The sequence below is a fragment of the Clytia hemisphaerica genome, unplaced genomic scaffold (genome assembly GCF_902728285.1).
Source record: "Clytia hemisphaerica strain Z4C2 unplaced genomic scaffold, Clytia hemisphaerica genome assembly, whole genome shotgun sequence".
NCBI lineage: Eukaryota > Metazoa > Cnidaria > Hydrozoa > Leptothecata > Clytiidae > Clytia > Clytia hemisphaerica.
Genome location: NW_027104385.1, coordinates 598,441 through 619,128, shown reverse-complemented (window position 1 = coordinate 619,128; position 20,688 = coordinate 598,441). Strand labels below are relative to the sequence as shown.

The 20,688-nt window shown below is 36.6% G+C and overlaps 1 protein-coding gene across 1 annotated transcript; it reads right to left on the bottom strand.

Moving 5' to 3' along the window:
* Nucleotides 1-492: 492 nt before the first annotated feature.
* On the bottom strand, nucleotides 493-2,554 carry LOC136819448 (uncharacterized). The gene is made up of 4 exons (XM_067075671.1): nucleotides 2,437-2,554; nucleotides 2,073-2,255; nucleotides 1,595-1,958; nucleotides 493-895 (listed from the first exon to the last, which is right to left on the bottom strand). Exons 1-4 carry the CDS (start codon nucleotides 2,549-2,551, stop codon nucleotides 493-495), a joined length of 1,065 nt encoding a protein of 354 aa, XP_066931772.1. The 5' UTR covers nucleotides 2,552-2,554.
* Between the last annotated feature and the right edge of the window lie 18,134 nt (nucleotides 2,555-20,688).

The window sequence follows — 20,688 nt, the reverse complement described above, 5'->3', positions numbered from 1 at the left end:
ACTCGTTATCACTGCTTATCCGTCTTATTCCTTAATTCTGAGGTGCAAAGTTTATCGGACATTGAGCATACTTTTCGCGGACACTTTGAAAACCTTATCCCCAGCTTGTCACTCGTTATCACTGCTTATCCCCACTATCACAGCATTTTTTGATTGTAAATTTGGCGGACACTTTCGATTTGCTTTTCTTCCTTATCCCACGCTTAGCTTCCGTAATCACACCCTTTATCCGCACCGTCACAGTTCTTTAAGAATTGAAAATTTGTGTAAGGGAAGACGAAAAGAAGTCTAATAATGTAAACCTTTCATAAAGCTTTATTTTTATACCAAATTTAAAAAATAAAGACCAATTTACAAACGAGAATATCAGTCGCTGTCACTAGAAGTTGATGACGGTACGTTGATGATGGGAGTATCAGTGCCATCCACTTTCCTGGTCACATCAAATTCAATTGACGAGTTCGAGTCGCTACTTTTGACCTTCTTGCTGGCTCATTCCTCTTCGTCGCTTGTGAGAGTTACCAGCTGATGGGATTGGTCGAAGATTGTCGATGTGCATCTTTTGAGACTGAGTGATCTTCTTTTAGTTGCTTTATTGGGTGCTGACGATGTCACAGCAGGTGGTTCGTCGAAGACGTCATTGTTGATCGAACTTTCGCTGTCTGTGGAAGGCTTTGGAATGATAGGACTCTCCAGTATGACCAATTTAGGCGAAGACGGTGGCGTTCGGGTTGGAGTTTTGGCTTCAGGCACAAGCTCCGGTCTAGGTGGTTGGTACGAGGTGATTTCGCTAAATGATTCCTCACTTGCCGAAGATGCACGTGCCTCTTGTTGAGTTAAAGGTTTTTGAGTTGATGGCTCTTGTTCTGCTTCAGGGTCAAAGTCAGGATACTTGCTGTAAAGTAAAGGATAATCAAACCAAGAGCGCTCATACCCCTTTCGCACCAATCAAGCGTCATATACGGTGTCGGGTCCTTCCCAATTACTTCGTAGCCTTCGTCTAAACATATTCTTCGCATTTTCTGTCAGTTGCAAAGAATCCCAAACATCATGCACGTTAGCTGCGAGGGTGATAACTTTTTCGATGTAATCCGTGTCACAGACCTCGCTTACGTTGTCGAACAGCTCTGTTTCCCACACAGATTTTTTTCCGTACATGGACGGAAGTATCATCGACGGTCGGGAGTATCTCATCTTTGTTGTTTGGTTTTGTTTTTTGGAATTGCTTAGGCCAGGGTTGGCAGTAACGGCTTGTCACTGTGCCGGGTGCATACTCGGCCCCCTTGGGCCCCGCAGGGTTGCTAGTAACGGATCGAATTTCAGTCAGGTTAAAAAAGGGCAATTTTACCCATATTATAATAAATTACCCCCGTATTTTTTGTCATCTTATAAGTATTTCCTAATTTAGTGTTCTGCTGTGCGAGTGTGGCTCAACGGATAGCGCGCTGTGTTTCTGATCAGAAACTCTTTCATTTGGTGGGTTCGAACCCCGGTCGGGTCGATATTTCAAGGTTTCAGATAAGTTTAAGATACTTCCGTCCGTCGATGATACTCCTGACCGTCAAGATGAGATACTCCCGACCGTCGATGATACTTCCGTCTATGTACGGAAAAAAAATTTGCGTTTCCCACTGGAGGTCCTTTACGGTCAGCTTGAATGATTGCATGGTCGAGTGCTTGAACCAATGCTGTGTTGTCGTCATTGTTTGCTTCGTCTTCATCGTCGACATTTTCGTTGGTCGCTGCATTGGTGCCTGCAGAGGGTGGTTGACTCAAACAAAATCTGTCCATCTCGTCTCTGTACATAAGGGACATTGGATTGAAATCGAAGTCATTGTAAATCGCTCCCGTTTGGACGGCGTTTGGCTGTAGGTGACTTGGAGCGTCGAAGATCGGTTCGTCCCGCAAGTAGTCGGCAAGATAGTGGAAGACTTCCATGCAATTCATTCTCAGCCAGCCTGAGAAAAAAGAGAAAAATTCGAAGTGGTTAGCAGTGTACACGGAGCCAATTCGAATTTGTTTCCTAGGAAGAAAAAACTAAAAAGATAATCAGATCAAATGGTTCCCCTCACCTGAGACTGATGTGTCTCTTCTTTTCAATGATGATGTCTGGAATACTTCCAATCGTTTACGGATGGCATCGCAATCGGTCTGATTACCAAAATCTGGATACTCGTTGGTAGTGATGAAAAACCCTGAATTGTAATTGATCCTCCATCCGTTCTTGTGCTTCTGTGGGACGAAGTTCATTCCACCTGAACACGTGAAGAAGTAAATTGAAAGAATTTAGATAGTGAGCAAGACACAAAGTTCCAAAATTGAATGGTAAGCAAGGCAAATTAGATAGTAGTGAATAAAACTGATCCAAATTTTCTAAAGAGCAGGCGCTCGAGCAATACCACAAGTACATTGATGGGTGTAAAAACCACTACTCACCTTGTAAAACACGTTTGGCATCTTCGCAAGAAAGCGAATCGGGTGTCCACTCGTCCATCATGAAGATCTGAGTATTGCTTTCGATCATGGCAGCAGAGAAACGGCCGTCGTTCATCACCCCGGCAATGTATCGGGCAGGAATGATGCCTTGAAATGGCGTGAACCAACTGGTCTTCCCTGAATCTGGTGGGCCAACCAAACACAATTTGGTTTCTTTATGTGGAAACTGGCCATGCATTAGTAGCTGGTAGTACTTTTGGTAAAACCGTTTTCGAATTCTAGGATTTCCAAAAGAGTTTTCCACGCCTTTGATGAATGGTTCGGGATGTGGTGTCCTGTCTGGATTATACAAGTACTTGACAAACGCGCGTGGTGAGCCTGATAAGAGGAAGAAACAATAGATTTTATTCACAATTTATACGAGTCTTCCAACAGCACTTTAACCCATTTAAATGTTAAACAGTGTCATCTTAAAAAAGACAGTGATAATTATGTACCTTTTAAATCGGCTGGTTCAAGTTGAAAGCATTTCTCACGGATGTTGAAGCAAGTGCCATAGGGCGTGACCTCAATGAAGTTGTAATCAATTTGTAAAGGTTTGATAATTCGACAAGCACTCTCAGACAACAAGTTGATTATTTGCGTTACATGCTGCACAATCTGGTCTGCCATTTCCGAGTTGCCCAAGACTAAGTGGATAAAGTTGTGGACCGAAGAACAAAAGACAAACGTATATCTAGCCTCTGGGACCTTTTTATAGACAAAGCCATCGAAAAGCGCGTAATCAAATTGGTTCATGAAAGCCTTCACTATTGTGATGCACTGCATGAGACGGGTGACAGGTTTTTGGGCAGCCATTACAGGTTGGTCTGAATTTTTGGAAAAGAAAATGAAGGACAGATTAAAACGAGACCAAGACGACCTATCACTGTCTTTCATCTATAATCAATAAACACACAGTGAAATTAGAATATTTCTTTTTACCTGCAGAAGTTAGGTCGACCAATTTCACAGCCATCATTCCTTTGACACATTCAACGACGTTTCTAAGTTCTTTTGCAACGTTTGTATCCATCGATTTACAAAGCCAAAGGGAAGTCAATATCTTCGACGAGTATCTGTCACCTTCAGTCATTTCGACATTTTCGATTGGGATTCCTTCCTGTTCTGCAGCCCCTTCAAGCATCGAATTTGTGATTTGGCATAATGATGGACCAATGTTTCATTATTCTGATCTTTTAGGGTAATGTACAGCGATGACACGAAACCATCAGTGATGGAACGGACACCTGATGAAAAGAGAAATTTTTACTTTACAAAAATGTGTGATAAGGTGGATAACAAGTGATAACGCGTGATAAGCCAGTGACAAGAGTGATAATTTAAAAAAAAAAATGTCCGCAAATTTCAAAGTGTCCGTAAAAATCTATTCTCTACAAAAAGCTGTGATAAGGTGGATGACAAGTGATAACGCGTGATAAGCCAGTGACAAGAGTGATAAGTTTTCAAAAAAAAATGTCCGCAAATTTCAAAGTGTCCGTAAAAAAATTTTACTCTACAAAAATGTGTGATAAGGTGGATAAGTGATAACGCGTGATAAGTCAGTGACAAGAGTGATAAGTTTTCAAAAAAAAATATCCGCAAATTTCAAAGTGTCCGTAAAAATCTCTTCTCTACAAAAAGCTGTGATAAGGTGGATAACAATTGATAACGCGTGATAAGCCAGTGACAAGGGTGATAAGTTTTCAAAAAAAATGTCCGCAAATTTCAAAGTGTCCGTAAAAAATTTTTACTCGACAAAAATGTGTGATAAGGTGGATAACGCGTGATAACGCGTGATAAGTCAGTGACAAGAGAGATAAAGTTTTCAAAACAATGTCCCCAAATTTCAAAAGTGTCCGTAAAAATCTTTACTTTACAAAAAGATGTGATAAGGTGGATAACAAGTGATAACGCCTGATAACCAGTGACAAGAGTGATATGTTTTCAAAAAAAATGTCCGCAAATTTCAAAGTGTCCGTAAAAATCTCTTCTCTACAAAAAGCTGTGATAAGGTGGACAAGTGATAACGCGTGATAAGCCAGTGACAAGGGTGATAAGTTTTCAAAAAAAATGTCCGCAAATTTCAAAGTGTCCGTAAAAATCTCTTCTCTACAAAAAGCTTGATAAGGTGGATAACAAGTGATAACGCGTGATAAGCCAGTGACAAGGGTGATAAGTTTTCAAAAAAAAATGTCCGCAAATTTCAAAGTGTCCGTAAAAAATTTTTACTCTACAAAAATGTGTGATAAGGTGGATAACAAGTGATAACGCGTGATAAGTCAGTGACAAGAGTGATAAGTTTTCAAAAAAAAATATCCACAAATTTCAAAGTGTCCGTAAAAATCTCTTCTCTACAAAAAGCTGTGATAAGGTGGATAACAATTGATAACGCGTGATAAGCCAGTGACAAGGGTGATAAGTTTTCAAAAAAAATGTCCGCAAATTTCAAAGTGTCCGTAAAAAAATTTTACTCGACAAAAATGTGTGATAAGGTGGATAACAAGTGATAACGCGTGATAAGTCAGTGACAAGAGTGATAAAGTTTTCAAAACAATGTCCGCAAATTTCAAAGTGTCCGTAAAAATCTTTACTTTACAAAAAGATGTGATAAGGTGGATAACAAGTGATAACAAGTGATAACGCCTGATAACCAGTGACAAGGGTGATAAGTTTTCAAAAAAAAATGTCCGCAAATTTCAAAGTGTCCGTAAAAAATTTTTACTCTACAAAAATGTGTGATAAGGTGGATAACAAGTGATGACGCGTGATAAATCAGTAACAAGAGTGATAAGTTTTCAAAAAACATGTCCGCAAATTTCAAAGTGGTCGTAAAAACTCTTCTCTACAAAAAGCTGTGATAAGTTGGATAACAAGTGATAACGTGTGATAAGCCAGTGACAAGGGTGATAAGTTTTCAAAAAAATGTCCGCAAATTTCAAAGTGTCCGTAAAAATCTCTTCTCTACAAAAAGCTGTGATAAGGTGGATAACAAGTGATAAAGCGTGATAAGCCAGTGACAAGGGTGATAAGTTTTCAAAAAAAATGTCCGCAAATTTCAAAGTGTCCGTAAAAATCTCTTCTCTACAAAAAGCTGTGATAAGGTGGATAACAAGTGATAACGCGTGATAAGCAAGTGACAAGAGTGATAAAAATTTTCAAAACAATGTCCGCAAATTTCAAAGTCTCCAAAAAAATTCAAATTGTGTTACGGGCTACAAAATTGCTTTCAAAATTTTGACTTAATCTTACTTCCCAGCTGGCACAAAACGTTGTTTTAAATGTTTATCTAACTTCAGAACGTCCATATAACGTTAGATGAACGTTACATACGACGTTAGATGAAGGTTACATATAACGTTAGATGAAGGTTACATATAACGTTAGATGAAGGTTACATATAACGTTAGATGAAGGTTACATATAACGTTAGATGAAGGTTACATATAACCTTAGATGAACGTTACATATAACGTTAGATGTACGTTAAAACAACGTTGTTTGCCAGCCGGGTTACGAAATGAAAAAATATTGACAGAAAGAAAATCCAAACAAAATATAAACTTCTTACCTCTTCCTTTGACAGCCTTGCAATGGAAAGTGTCAAGTCCGACGTCCATTGCCACCCTCGTTATATGGCTTTCATATGCCTCGATTGCCATATCTGGCCAGTCAAACATGATCCAAAAAGCGACTCCTGCAATGGCTTGCTGTTCATCGTCATTGTTGTTTTTCTTATCGTCATAGAGTGCGGTTCCACACGAAAAAAATCCTACCACGTGTGGCTCAGATGCCAATCTTTCTTCCAACTTCTGTCTTGCAAGCCACACTTCAACCTTTGATAAGTCTGGCAACATCACTCTAATACCACATGCTTGATAGTATTTTGAAACATGTGTCACTACGAAAGACTTTAAAGTTGTTTTCAGTAACGAGCAGCGCAGTTCCTTTTTCGGGTTGATAATATCTTGTTCCTCATCTTGAGGAGCACTCACAACATAGCTACTTCGTTCCATGTTATCAGCACGAGTTATGATTAATAAGGAACAAATTTCAGCTTTTATGGTTGAAACGATTAAAAATATTCGAGGCGATTAAAAAATGTTCGAGGCGATCGAAAATAGTTTGAAGCGATTGAAAACAGTTTGAAGCGATTGAAAAATGTTCCAGGCGATTAAAAAATGTTCGAGGTGATCAAAAATTGTTTGGAGCGATTAAATTATGTAAAAAATTATCCTCTTTTATTTTATTGGTCATTGGGGTTTCCGCAGACCTCGGTTGAGGAGGACTTTTTCAAACCCACCCTTTTTAAATCAAGTCATAGTGATTTGTTGAATACATTCTTGAGGGGTAAATCAGTGCGAAATAAGGACGAGATTTTGAGATTATTGGGATTTTCCAAAACTTCTTTTCAACCTTTGTTCATGTGTTGTTTAAAGAATCTGGAATTTCCGGCCGAAAAAAACAGATTGTTAAAAAACACTCTCTCATTAGAGCCTGGGAACGAAATAAACAATTTCATAATGTTTTTTTCGCCGATTTCAACTTGAAAGCGAATGGGAAATCTAATTGGTCAGCCCCGGTGACCCTTTAAATCCCTTTCACGATTTTTTTCCCGGAGGTCGTCGTCAAGACTTTCAAGTTTGAATCCGATTTCGGATTATTTTCGGAAAATAAGTTATCGGGAAAACTTTGGCGCGAAAAATATTTTTTCTTGGAAGAGAAAAGAAACACATAACTTCATTAAAAGATTTGCGCATAATAATAAAAGAACACTATAATTAAAAAGAAGAAAGTGAAAAACGATTTTTTTTGTTTATTCAATAAATTGAAAGAAGCTATTGTATTGTAAATAAATAGAGGGTGTAAAAGAAAGTTTTTTATGATTAGTTTTGAGGCTTTCTTACTTTTCTTGTCTGGAGAGTTTTTGTATGTAAGAAAGGAACGTCAAAGTGTGGCGTAACATAAACTTAGAATCGTCATAACTTTTGATTGCGTTATCGAAACTGGACGGAATTTCCTAAGCAGCTTCCTCAATATAAAATGCCCCTATTTATTCACATTATACTAGGTTCAACACGCCATTTAAATCAATCTGAATCAATTGACTATGTGATTACTAGACAGCTAACCGTGCCCCGGGGGAGGCACTTAGGCAAAATTGGGTATGGGGACGTGCCACTTATCAGGGTTTCTTTTTTAGGCTCTGAAGATATCTGACAGGTTCCCAAATTTACTAATTTTCAAGATGTGTATCTGATAGGGTCGATTTTTTATTATTTTGGACAATTTTTAGGATAGAAAACACAAAATCTTTCAAGTTTTCGTCTACTTTTATTTTCAGGGCGAAAATGGGAAAATTTTGAATTTTTCGTTTTGACAATAGTGCACCCCCCCCCCGGAACCGTGCACACTCAACTACTCAACTATAAACGAAGGGTGGCCTTGACTGGAGAAAAAAAATAAATCAACATAAAAATGCCAAAAGTGAACAAAACTGACGAAAGCCGCAGTGAACATATTATAAAGCGGCCGCCCTCGGATACTTTCTCAGAGAATAAAGAGCAGGTTTAAGACATTCTAACGAAAAGATTTATGTGAAATTCCAAGGATGAAATAATCCGATCACATCTCTGTCTGCTTTGGACAAATTAAACTTTGTGTTAAACTTTTTTTTTGTCTGAAGTTCAACCAAAATGAGCTTTTTAACCTCTTTGGCTTTAACATCGAATTAGGTTTCTTGATTGTACTTCCTTCTAATCGTTTTAAGCTTATTGGGCTGACCTTCCAGCGCAGCTGGTTTATTTTGTTTGAATTGCACATCCCTAAAATCACAGAAAAAATCGTCTCGACTGAGAAACATTCATAAAATTTCATTTGTCAAGGAAGAAAACATTAAATTCTCTTTCCAGACGCAAAGATCAAATTTCGAAAATCCTTACTTGGATATCAAGCTAATAATAATAGAATTTAGAATTTGAAAACCTCACTTGTCTAAATCATTTGACGCAGGAAATATCGGAAATAAGTTTGCCCTCGTCAAATCAGGTTTAGCACCCCAGTCTATCCCTACGAGTGATGTGATAGTGAGTTCTCGACGTGTCACTGAAACAGGGGTGTAATTGGTCAGCCTCGGTGACCCTTCAAATCGGTTCCGCGAATTTTTTCTCGCTCCAGCTCTGGATCAAAATTTTGGAACATCCGATCTCACTTTGATTTCTAAACTTTCTTCCGATCGGGTTAACTTTTTGAGTACTTTTAGCGTGTGTTGTTTTTACAGATCATAATGTGGTGTTTCAAGATGGCGGCTCAAGCGATAAGTCGATAAAGTGTTGTTCCAAAGTATTTCCAGTGTGAATCTGTTGCAAGCTTCAATTTCTGTCATTTATTTTTCTAACTCGGCAAATCAAACACATGATTTTCATCAAGGGGATTCTTTTTCTACATCTTTTGAAGGTTTAAAGCCGTTTGCTCAAGTTTTTGTTTATGTTGAATTTTCTGATACTTTTTATTGTTGCTTTTTATTACAGTACAGCAGTCAGGGACTCGTAGTTTTTGCAATAAAAACATATTTTTCTTGTTTGCCTCTAGAGGGGGGATTGATGGTGTTATAACAGTATAATGCTATTGGAATTTGATATACATATATAGAAATAGAGTATACAAAAGTACAACTACTGTCTAAATTTGATAAAGACTGGATGCAATCGTGTTTTTTTGGACTTGGACGTGTTTCGCTTCAGACGACCCTGCCGATACACCGTACATTCCGGCGTTATTTTTTGTCTGGTGTTTTCTTCATTAAATTTTCAAAAGTGCACACTGGACTACACCGGACTGCACGGCAGAAAAAGACAGTTTTACGATTCAGGACAACTCCGTAAAAAGACAGTTTTCCGGAGTTATAAGACACCGTTTGACGTAGTTTTACCTGACATCGTTCTATTTCAGGAAGCGAACCACGGAGTTGTCCTGAGTTCCATGAACCCGTCCATCCTGAGTTTTACGGAGTGCGTAAAACAATACCTAGTTTTACGGACATAGGAAAACTTTGCAAACGTTGCCTTGTATTAAGCGTTAAAAAGGGGTTATACGCAGTTTTCCGGACTGCGGTATACTTAGGTAACATAGTTTAGCAACGTACGTAAAACCGACAGAGTTACACGGAGTTTTACGATGTGTGTAAAAAGTGACAAGGTTTAACGAGGTTTGCAGTAATGTGAAAAACCAGACAACCGAAAATAGGATGCGTTTTTAAAACTATGGACTTTGTATCTTTCAGAAACGGTTGATACTATTAAAAGTTTAATTCAAAGGATGTTTCAATCCAAATGATTGCATTTGGGAACTGGATTGAGAAATGAAAATGTGTAGATAAATGAAATAGATTTTTAAATTTTCTCTTATTCTAAAATGTCATTAATCTTATTAGTTGAAAAAATAAATAAATGTTTGGTACATGAATATTGTGAATATACTAAATAGTTTTAAATTAGTCAATTAATTGTATATAATAAATACTAAATATAAAATTGTTAATTACATCACTTAGTCACAAAAATTAATATTGTTCATAAATAAGATAAATTTTAAAGGATATTGTTAGTTAAAGTAAGGAAATTACTAGAACAAGAAGACTGATCCCCACCGGTCACAAAATCTTAACAAGTCACTGAGACAGGTTTACTTGCACTTTACGTATTTTCAATTGTAAAAACGGGGATTGAAATTTTATTTGTAAAGCCAGATTGACATTATTTCATTGTTATTGAGGTCTGAATCGCTGCTTCAAAAATGCTAGAGCTTGCAAAAACATTGCAGTTATTCAGACCAATCATCAAAGCAAAAGAACCCGTGTTACGTCACTTGATTGTTTCGTTTCTTTTATAAATTAGATTTTAACAACACGAAAGTTTGCGTGGCAAAATGTTGATAAAGAACTGAAATGAATTGCCTGTATTTTTAAGGGATTTGTGTATTGTTTTAAGCAAACAGATGTATGCATAGATGATCGACTTTTACTTAGACGTAAAAATTAAACTTTAAAAAAATATGATATTAAATAATTCTTTTTTTCGCAATTACTTGATTCAATTAAAACAATTACTTGGTTTTTATATTTAATTTTATATTGTTTACCTTTGGGACTTGAAGGCGTGAAATGTGATAAATTGTTTTTGATTTGTCAACAAATATGTCAATTACGTGCTTTGATGTAAAGTGATGTCATCAATCTGAAAGAAAATCAGATATAAATTCAGTCTACGCAAAAGAACTTTCAAATATGTAGAAGAAGTCTCATATCCTAAAGAGTAGTATAGTACTTAAGATTTCGCCCGTCTTAAAACGTCAAATCAAACAAGTGTGCTTACATATATTTTTTAATACAAAATATGTATGACTGGATTAAAACTTGCCAATAAAAAACTCTCATTTTCAAAAAGACAGAAAAATACTAGCACCGAACCGACCCTCCAAAAGGGTAGTTCTTTAGAAGATTTCGCCCGTCTTAAAACGTCAAATCAAACAAGTGTGCTTTCATATATTTTTTAATACAAAATATGTATGACTGGATTAAAACTTGCCAATAAAAAACTCTCATTTTCAAAAAGACAGAAAGATACTAGCACCGAACCGACCCTCCAAAAGGGTAGTTCTTTAGAAGATTTCGCCCGTCTTAAAACGTCAAATCAAACAAGTGTGCTTACATATATTTTTAATACAAAATATGTATGACTGGATTAAAACTTGCCAATAAAAAACTCTCATTTTCAAAAAGACAGAAAAATACTAGCACCGAACCGACCCTCCAAAAGGGTAGTTCTTTAGAAGATTTCGCCCGTCTTAAAACGTCAAATCAAACAAGTGTGCTTTCATATATTTTTTAATACAAAATATGTATGACTGGATTAAAACTTGCCAATAAAAAACTCTCATTTTCAAAAAGACAGAAAGATACTAACACCGAACCGACCCTCCAAAAGGGTAGTTCTTTAGAAGATTTCGCTCGTCTTAAAACGTCAAATCAAACAAGTGTGCTTACATATATTTTTAATACAAAATATGTATGACTGGATTAAAAGTTGCCAATAAAAAACTCTCATTTTCAAAAAGACAGAAAATACTAGCACCGAACCGACCCTCCAAAAGGGTAGTTCTTTAGAAGATTTCGCCCGTCTTAAAACGTCAAATCAAACAAGTGTGCTTACATATATTTTTAATACAAAATATGTATGACTGAATTAAAACTTGCCAATAAAAAACTCTCATTTTCAAAAAGACAGAAAGATAATAGCACCGAACCGACCCTCCAAAAGGGTAGTTCTTTAGAAGATTTCGCCCGTCTTAAAACGTCAAATCAAACAAGTGTGCTTGTATAAATTTGTTGATGCTAAATATGTATGACTGGATTACAACGTACTAATAAAAAACTTTTTTCTGGTTATTACACTAACCCAAAGTGAAATTATCGATCAAAATAAATATGCTAACGAAAATACTTATCTTTATTGTCCATTTGGTTTTTGATGTATGGCTTTGGAAGTTGATACGTTCTCAGTGGCGAGGAAAGTCCAAAGAAATAATCTGCGAGCTAAGATCTAAGATAGAGAAAATTTTGTCAGTCTTGAACATTTCCTAGTTAAAATTATAACTTAAAAGACTTTTCAATTGAAAAAGCAAATTGGTCAAGAATAGAAAATTTCCTTTATTTCACAATTAGAAATTAACAAGAAAATTTACCTGGTTGTTGGTTTCGTAGACTTTTTGTAACTTCCCCTCTTGAAAACACCATTTTGAATGTAACTCTGGCGCCAAACAATATTCAATGAATGAACCGCGTTTTCAGAAGAATGGGAACTAAAATCCGTCTTTATTCCAATATCCCGATCGGATAAAATTTGATCAGGAAAACTCCGTAAAACTATTTTTTTCATCTCCCGATGTTATGAAAATCGAAAATTGGTTTTCCGAAGTTTCACGACACGCACTTGCATAAAACCAACTTTTAGACACGCATGCAAACTGAGGAAAATTACGATGAAAATTTACGATTATTTTGACGGAGTTTACCGAAATTAGGAAACTCTATGTCCGTAAAACGCCGTTTAACTCCGCTTTCCATCGATTATCCTGAATTCTCCAAACTCCGAGAAACTCACTTTTTTAGCCGTGCTGTCTGGTACATTTTTCTCTCGGAAACAAAGTACACCAGACACTATACCGGAACTTTTGTCCAGTGATTTATCCATATATTTGCGCACCTGACAAACTGCACTGGAATGTCCTGTATATCGGCAAGGTTGTGGCTTCAGTCATATTACGTAAGGCAGATCGCAAAAAATTGTTTGTTTCCCGTCATTTCTACTTTAAAAAGTGGGTCGTTCGGTCGGTGGATCGAAAATATTTTTCTGTTAAAGAAGCAGCTACATCTTGTTGAAAGGGAATCGGCGTGGACTGGTCCGAATTAAAAAATCGAGAAACCGTCAACCGTGGATAAACTGGTTTTCGGTTTACCCTCCATTAGCACGCGGCTCGCTACTTCGATTTGAAAACTTGTAAACACAGAGCGTGCAGAGGTTGACAGTGGGAATCCAGCAAAGCAGCGGAAAAGCTTTCAGACTTGCAGACTCTACCTGCTGCCGTGGTACAGTGGTCATCGACCTTGATTCCTGTACGGGAGATCAAGGTTCTATTCTTACTCACAGCAGCTCGCTTGGCAAGTGAGCGAACCTTCGCCCGGGTCCACCCATGCCATGTGAGGGGAATTGGGTAGTCAGTCCAAGGTGCTGACGGGACACTAACTTGGTGTCTATAGTTGCAAAAATAGGCTTCTCAGCCTCCTGCAACTCAACCATATAGACATAGACATAGACGTAAATCAGGGTCGGTCAGATGACGGGATCCAAATGATGACGATCACATCTCCTATTATTGGACTTGCAAAATTATAACAAAATGGTCTTTGGAATTTGATCAATTATATATATTAGTATATATGCATAAAAATTAAGAAACGTTGTATTTCTTTTCAATACTTAAAGTTTCATGCTTACGCATTCATCAGTTGATTAGAAATAACTATCAAAACAAAATTCCACGTTTATTTAAAAAATTCAATACAGCGTCTTCATATAAAAAAAATTGACGTCAATCTTTAGAATCGAAGTTTTCAAGTAGGTTTTTGTTTATGTGCCGGCATTTTGAGATAAGTTCAGATCTAGAGCTCAGTAAATTGTCTTTACGCAAAGAGATTTCAAATTTTTCGTTCAAACAAAGGTCACATTTCAGGCTGCTTCTGTTGAACGGTTTGCACTTTCTTACAATTCGCTATTAGCCAAAATTTTGGAGCCGCTCGCTGCGCTGCAGTTGATGTGCGTGTCGGGACAAAAATCGAGGCGGAAGCCATTTTTTTACATTTTTGGCTTACAGATTTGGTGATTCTTGGGAAGAAAGAAGAAGAATACTACTTGGAACCAACATCAAATGTATTGGAATAGACTTCTATCATACATTGGAATAAAAGACAATACTTTTTTAACATAATGAATGTGTGAAACTTGCTTTTTTGTTTACAAACTTCACTCAAGTAGTTTGTTTCGTCGATTTCGCTGCTTTCGCTGTTGATGGAGACTACTAACTTGCAGAAGTAACTTTATATTGGTGCAAACAATGACTATAATAGCTTCACAAACATTCCCTATCATGGAATTCAGCTGAGAAAGATTTTTTTCGATCGCATTGAACAGTTTTGATATGAGGAGAGATATCCAAGATATAGGCTCATTCAAACATGGTTTCACCCATCCCTTTAGATAACAATAATTTCATGAATCATTTTATTCATCTAAAAAATGGCTGAAGAGACACTAACGGTCAGATCGGATTCATTGCTGACTGCGCTGAGGGATAAACTTTACTTTAACTCTCAAAATTTTGTCGTTGAATCTTCCCAGTCGTCAAAGACCGAGTTATAATGTTAGAAACGTGACTGATTTTGGGGTATGTTTTACGTGCAGGTTTTGATTGGATCCAGGACAAGAAAAGGGTAAGCGAATCCAAAGAAAGTGCCCAAAAATTCTGAAATTTTGAAAGTACCGCAAAAAATTGAAAGTACCTTATGACATTGACATGATTGTGTATATCATTTTATTGTTTTGGATATCCGGCATACCGTCAACGGCTCTAACTTGGTCTAGTGTCATATCATGGGATGGTTGACTTTCTGAACTGTTTTTTCACTGTTAAATCTCTGTTGACAACAAGTTTGTTTTCTATGATTTTGGACTGTGTTAATTTAAAATGACTTTTAATAGGTAGAGGTTCGGTAAAATGATTGCCGAATTGCTGTCCCATGTTTTGTCAGACTGTCCCAAGTTAGAGCCCTTGACGGTACAAATCCACTTTGTAGTCATTGCATTTTCAGGCAAAGTTATGATGCCTAAAGCACTGTCTGAAATTATTTTTTTATTTGGATTATTAGTTATCAGTGCTCAATTCTGTTCGGTGGAAAAGCTTCCAACTTCCCAACAGAAAAAGTACTGTCACAAACATTTGAACATTTTGAACATTTTGAACATTTTGAATATATTTACTACCCAGGTGAGGTAGAAGGGACACCCCTTTTAGAAACTTAATTCTAATAAAAATACAGAGGTCGACCTAAGAAAAAATATACATATATAACCGTAAAAACTATAAACTTTGTTTGATATTTACATTTAAAAAATAGCCTTATTAGCTACAGGATTTATAAATATAAAACCAGTTACATCTGAGAAAAAAAAAATAATAATAATTAAATAATAATAATAATAATAACAATATTTCTAAATCTCGTACAAGCTCATGCAGATAACAAAAGAGAAATTTTTCAATTCTTTGAGTTTAAGTTCTGAAAGATTATCGTCGGAAAAGATACGTTGAAGCTCATTCCATTGGTTTGAGGAAATCCTTGTGAAAGAGTGCAATCCATAGTTAGTGTTGACATTGGGTCGAAAAATTAATTCAATGATTTTATCTCTAGTTCCAATCTCATGTTGGGTTTTCATGAATTTTAAAGTGTTTAGGGATTCCAGAGGAAGATTTTGGTTGAAATATTTATGAACATACATAATGTTCATAACTTTGACTTGATCAAAGATATTGAGAAGTCCTAGATTAGCTAGAAGAGGATTGGCAGATACCATAGGGCCATTGAAGGTCATGATTCTGGCCGCAATATTTTGAAGAGTTTGGATTCTGTGGGTTGTTGTATTGTCACGCAAAGCCCAGATTTGAGCAGCATATCTAGCATGTGAGGCAAAAATTGCATGATAGACATTGACTAAGGTTTTTGTAGGAACATAATGACGTATTTTTGAGAGAGCTCCGTTTGCTCTGCGGAGTTTAGTAGCAACGTTCGAGACATGTTGCTTCCAGTTAAGATGCTCATCAAGATAGACTCCAAGATATTTAACCCACTTACTGGGTGTTAGAACTTGACCGGCCAGCTTGAGTCGGGGAATGCAATCAGGGCGCTTCCAAGGAGATCGAAAGATAACAAATTCAGTCTTACTTGCATTGAGAGATATTTTGTTGGCCTTGAGCCAGCTGACCAAAACCCTAAGATCTGCATTAACTCGTCCACACAAAGACCATACTGTACTAGAAAAGTTAAGAAGATGAGTGTCGTCTGCAAAGTGGTAGGTTTCAGATGTCTTAATACAGGAATGTAGATCATTGATGTAGAGTAGAAAGAGCAATGGCCCTAGGACAGAGCCTTGAGGGACACCATGTCTTATAGGTAGAAGCTCAGAATTGGAATTAGATAGAGAGACAAATTGAGAACGGTCAGAAAGATATGACTTGAACCAAGCATTTTCGATGCCACGAATACCGTAGTGATCTAATTTAGCAAGAAGAATTTCATGATCAACAGTGTCAAAGGCCTTCTGGAGATCAACAAACACGCCACAGGCAAATTCTTTATTATCAAGTTTGTTTCTAATTCGCTCTGTGATGTTTATAAGGGTATCAATGGTTGAGTGAGCTTTCCGAAAGCCAAATTGTTTTGAGTAAATCTGGTTATACCGATTTAGAAAATTTATTACTCGAGAGTAAGCTACCTTCTCGTAAATTTTTTCGATATTAGAAAGCAGAGATATAGGCCTGTAGTTAGAAACATCCAGAGGTGATCCTTTATTTTTAAAGACAGGAACGACTTTGGAGATCTTAAGAGATGAGGGAAATATTCCTGTTTCAAAGGATTTGTTGATAAGGAAAGATATTTGAGTGGATAAATCTTGGTTCAAAAGTTTAAGTATTCTGACTGGGATGCTGTTCGGACCTGAAGATTTAGAGGGCGAGAAGGAATTAATTATTTTAGTGATTTCTTCTGGGGTCGTTGGCGCAAAAAATATTGAGTTTTGATTTGGGTTTTTCATGAAGCTTGAGAAATGATGGTTAGGTGGCTGCATCTTTTCTCTGATAGAGTCCGCTATGGAAGTGAAGAAATCATTAAAAGAATTAGCAACTCTTTTGGGATCAGAGGTTACAGTGTCCCCAACTGAGATTGATATAGGGCAAGTTGACTTACCTGATTTTGAAGAAATAATGTCTCTAACACCAGACCATACTTTTTTCATATTTTTAGAGTGTCGGTTGAAGTAATTAGTAAAATGAAGGTACTTACTCCGTCTAGTTAATGAAACAATTGTATTTCTATAGGTGTTATATTTATTTTTGTAATTTAGTTTTTCTTCTGCTTTTTTAGTTTTTAAGTATTTTCGTTGATAAAAATCTCGTTTTGACATAGATTTTACTATGCCAGGGGTGATCCAAGGTTTGAGCTGTGATTTGACTTGATTTTTTGTAAGTTTGACTGTGGGAATGTGTCTCTCCAGAAGGTCTTTGATTTCATTATTAAAAACATCAAAACAAGCACTGGGGTGGAGATGAGAGGATTCATAAAGAGCAGCCCAGTCAATATCTAAGTAGTCAAGAATGAAGTTGACCTCATTAAATTTTTGCCAGTCTTTCCGAAAATAGGGACCATTGTCTAAGATTTTGTCAAGATTAAGAGAGGGGAAAAGGCAGAATTGTGGTAGATGATCAGATATAGAGTGGCATATATTACCTGAAATTGTTCCTGACTCAGAAGGGCTAGAAAAAATATTATCGATGAGAGTTTTGGAATGGTCAGTTATCCTTGTAGGGAGAAGAATTTGAGGAAGAATAAGGTGGGAGTCAAGGATATCCATGAATGATGAAGCCTCAGCTGATTCTTCACATTTGAGCAGGTCTATGTTGAAGTCACCAAGCAAAATAATTTGTTTTTTCTCACGTTTTATTTTGTGAAGCAGTGGTTGTAAGAATTCTTCATTGAAAGTTTTTATGGACATGCATGGATGGCGATATATGTTACCAACTAAAATGTTGGGACGGTTTGAGAGAATGACTTCAACAAAGACAGATTCAAGACTGAGAGATTGATAACAGGAATTACTGAGATCTTGTCTGGGTTTATATAGAAGTTTCTTGGAAATGTAGAGAGAGACCCCACCAGCAGAAGATTCTGTCGGAGTGAAAAATTTTTCATACCCTGGAATAGTGAAGTCACTTTTTTGTTCCAGGGGAACAGATTCTAGAGTAGATTCAGGCTGGTCGGTCAAGCTTCTAGTTTCAGAGATACCAACAAAACTAAAACTGGAATTTATCAATGCTAGAAGATTTATTAGTTTGTCAAAATGTTTAGACATTGATGCAATGTTTAGATGGAACGCAGAGCAATCAAAATTATTTTTAGAGATTACGTCATTGAGTTCGTTGCAGTCAAGGTAACTGCAACTGTTGTTGTGAAATTGGATGTTATCTTCTTCATCTTTTTCACTGGCAGTGGTGCCAGTGACGACTTTGTTAAGATCAGAAAGTAGTGTTTTCAACTCATCATTAAGATTGGAGCTAGAGAAATCAGTTGTTTTTTGGTCTTCAGGTTTATTATTGAAAATATACGAACCTGGTAATGTATTGTTAATGCAAACAGGACAATACCAGTTTGGAGAATTGGGTAAAGACAGAGCTTGAAATTGTTTTCGTGATAACCCTGAACATTTGTGTTGGTGGGTCCAGAGGTCACATATGTCACATTGAATTGAATTACACTTATCACTAACAGTTTTTTTACAAACAGGACATTTGTCCATAAATGAAATGAGCTTAAAAAATTCAAAAGACGAGAAAAGTGTTTAAAGTAGTAAGAATCAGGCAATAAATGCAATGAGCTATGTACGTGAAGAGATTGTTGAGGTGGTGAGAAATAATAAAAAAATATACCTAAGATGAAATTGTTAACGAACTTTTCTTTCTTGGAGCATAGGTTGGAGTCATTCTACGTTAGTTTGTGTTAGTTTCAGCATTCAGGTTGGTTAGCATAGTTACATAGGGGCATCAAATCGTTCATAGTTTAGATCATGAATAATATAAGCAAGATGGTCCTCATTTGTAAAAGTGTGAATATTTCTGCCACGCAAAGGATTTTTGAGGCAAGCTTTCAAATTTCCTTCAATGTCCGCAAAAATAAAATTTACCAACTTGTTAAAAATAGTTCCTTCTTTAGAAATTTTCTCTTTCAAGGATTTGAGAGTTTTCGAGCGTTGACGAGTAAGAGAAGGTTGAAGTGATACCAGTGAATCCTTCTTGATTTGTCTTCGTTTCATGTAAAGACTCTTAACAGTTGAATGTTTGGAGAACTTTACAATTATTGACTGCTTTCCATTGATAACTGGTCCAACTGGGTGGGCTTTGTCAATTGATGATGTAGTGACCTCAGGGGCACTTTTTTCGAGGATTGTCTTGATGTTCCCAACATGGTCAAAGTTTTTGTCATTAGTTGCAGGAACACCATTGACAACAATACATGATCGTCTTGAGTATTGTTCAGCATTGTCTAGTTCATTTTTCAGTAAGGTGGAGGTTTGTGAAGATATAGCGATTTGAGAATTAGCAATAACCAGGTTATGTTCAAGATTATCAACTCTTTTTGATAGAGTACTGACCTCTTTTTGTAGGGCTAAGATTGTAGTTAGCATCACTTCTTTGGAGATGTCATCCACGTCAATATCGATGGTATTGTTCTCGCTATCATCTAATTTTTCAAGCCTTTTTGTCAAATTTACCATAGCAGGAGATTTCTGTGACAATGTTGGTGTTGAAACATTTTCTTGTTGGACTGCTTTCTTCCCTTTGTTGGGCATTTTGTTAGTGAATTATTATAGCTTGATGTTTTAATAATTGGATTTATGAAGATTGTTGATGGATGCTTCAGATTGACTTGATAGTTGAGTTGATTTGTAGAAGTTTTTCCAAAGTTATCAGAGCTACGCCGCCATTTTGAAAGTCCGTGTATATTCTTTTATTCCTTATTCTTTATACAAAGGATTATAATAAAAAATTTTTGAGATGTTTTTACTTTATCATTTAAATATATAAAATTTGTACAAAATTTGCTTCAACCACATATTTTTATGCTTGAAAATAGTTTATAAATTCTATTCTGTTGAATAATTTTGTGGTGGTAAAGATAAGAAAAACATAACATGAAGTCAAGTCAAACACTCAAACACTCAAACATGTTTATGTATAATTTTACTTTTTACCTATTTCCCAACCCAAAATCTACCTATCATACTCAACTGAGGCCCAAAGTGAGCAGATAAGATTTTCTACGAAAAGTAATAGTCCAAATAAGGCATATACAGTACTAAAAGTTCATAGGCTATAGGCCAAAGACTGAGCCCGGAATAATTAAAAATTCCCCCAACTATGAGTGATTATTCACGTTTCATGTTTGGAAGAGGCTTTTTCTTGAAATCCAATGAAAGTTCCAACATAAATCCAATCTCTTTTTCCTATTTTTTGCTGGTAAAAAGAAGGGGGAGTCTCATTGTTTTCTTACCAAATATCTGCGAATGCCGCCTAAAAACGAAAGCGAAAGTAATTTTTGTCCCTACAAGCTGCGCACGGCAGCGCAGCGAGCGGCTCCAGAATTTGGCTAATGTAACTTTAGGGTTTGTCTGGTTACGAGAATGCCGCCAAAATTCGTTCGAGAGCTCGGTTTCATTTTCGTATTTGGCGTGGTTGAACGATTTCTTGTGGTTCGCATATCGCTTTTTGAAGGTTGTTTCTGCGACACCGATGTAAATTTTTGGTGGTAAATTCTCGTCGTCTGTTGTCAGT

Excerpts from the sequence above, each read along its gene's own strand:
- LOC136819448 (XM_067075671.1), bottom strand. The coding sequence starts at position 2,551 with ATGAACGACGGCCGTTTCTCTGCTGCCATGATCGAAAGCAATACTCAG. Across the intron at positions 1,959-2,072 it reads AAGAGACACATCAGTCTCAG|GCTGGCTGAGAATGAATTGC; the intron begins GTGAGGGGAACC and ends CTTTTTTCTCAG. Across the intron at positions 896-1,594 it reads TTTTCCGTACATAGACGGAA|CAAGTATCCTGACTTTGACC; the intron begins GTATCATCGACG and ends TTTACTTTACAG.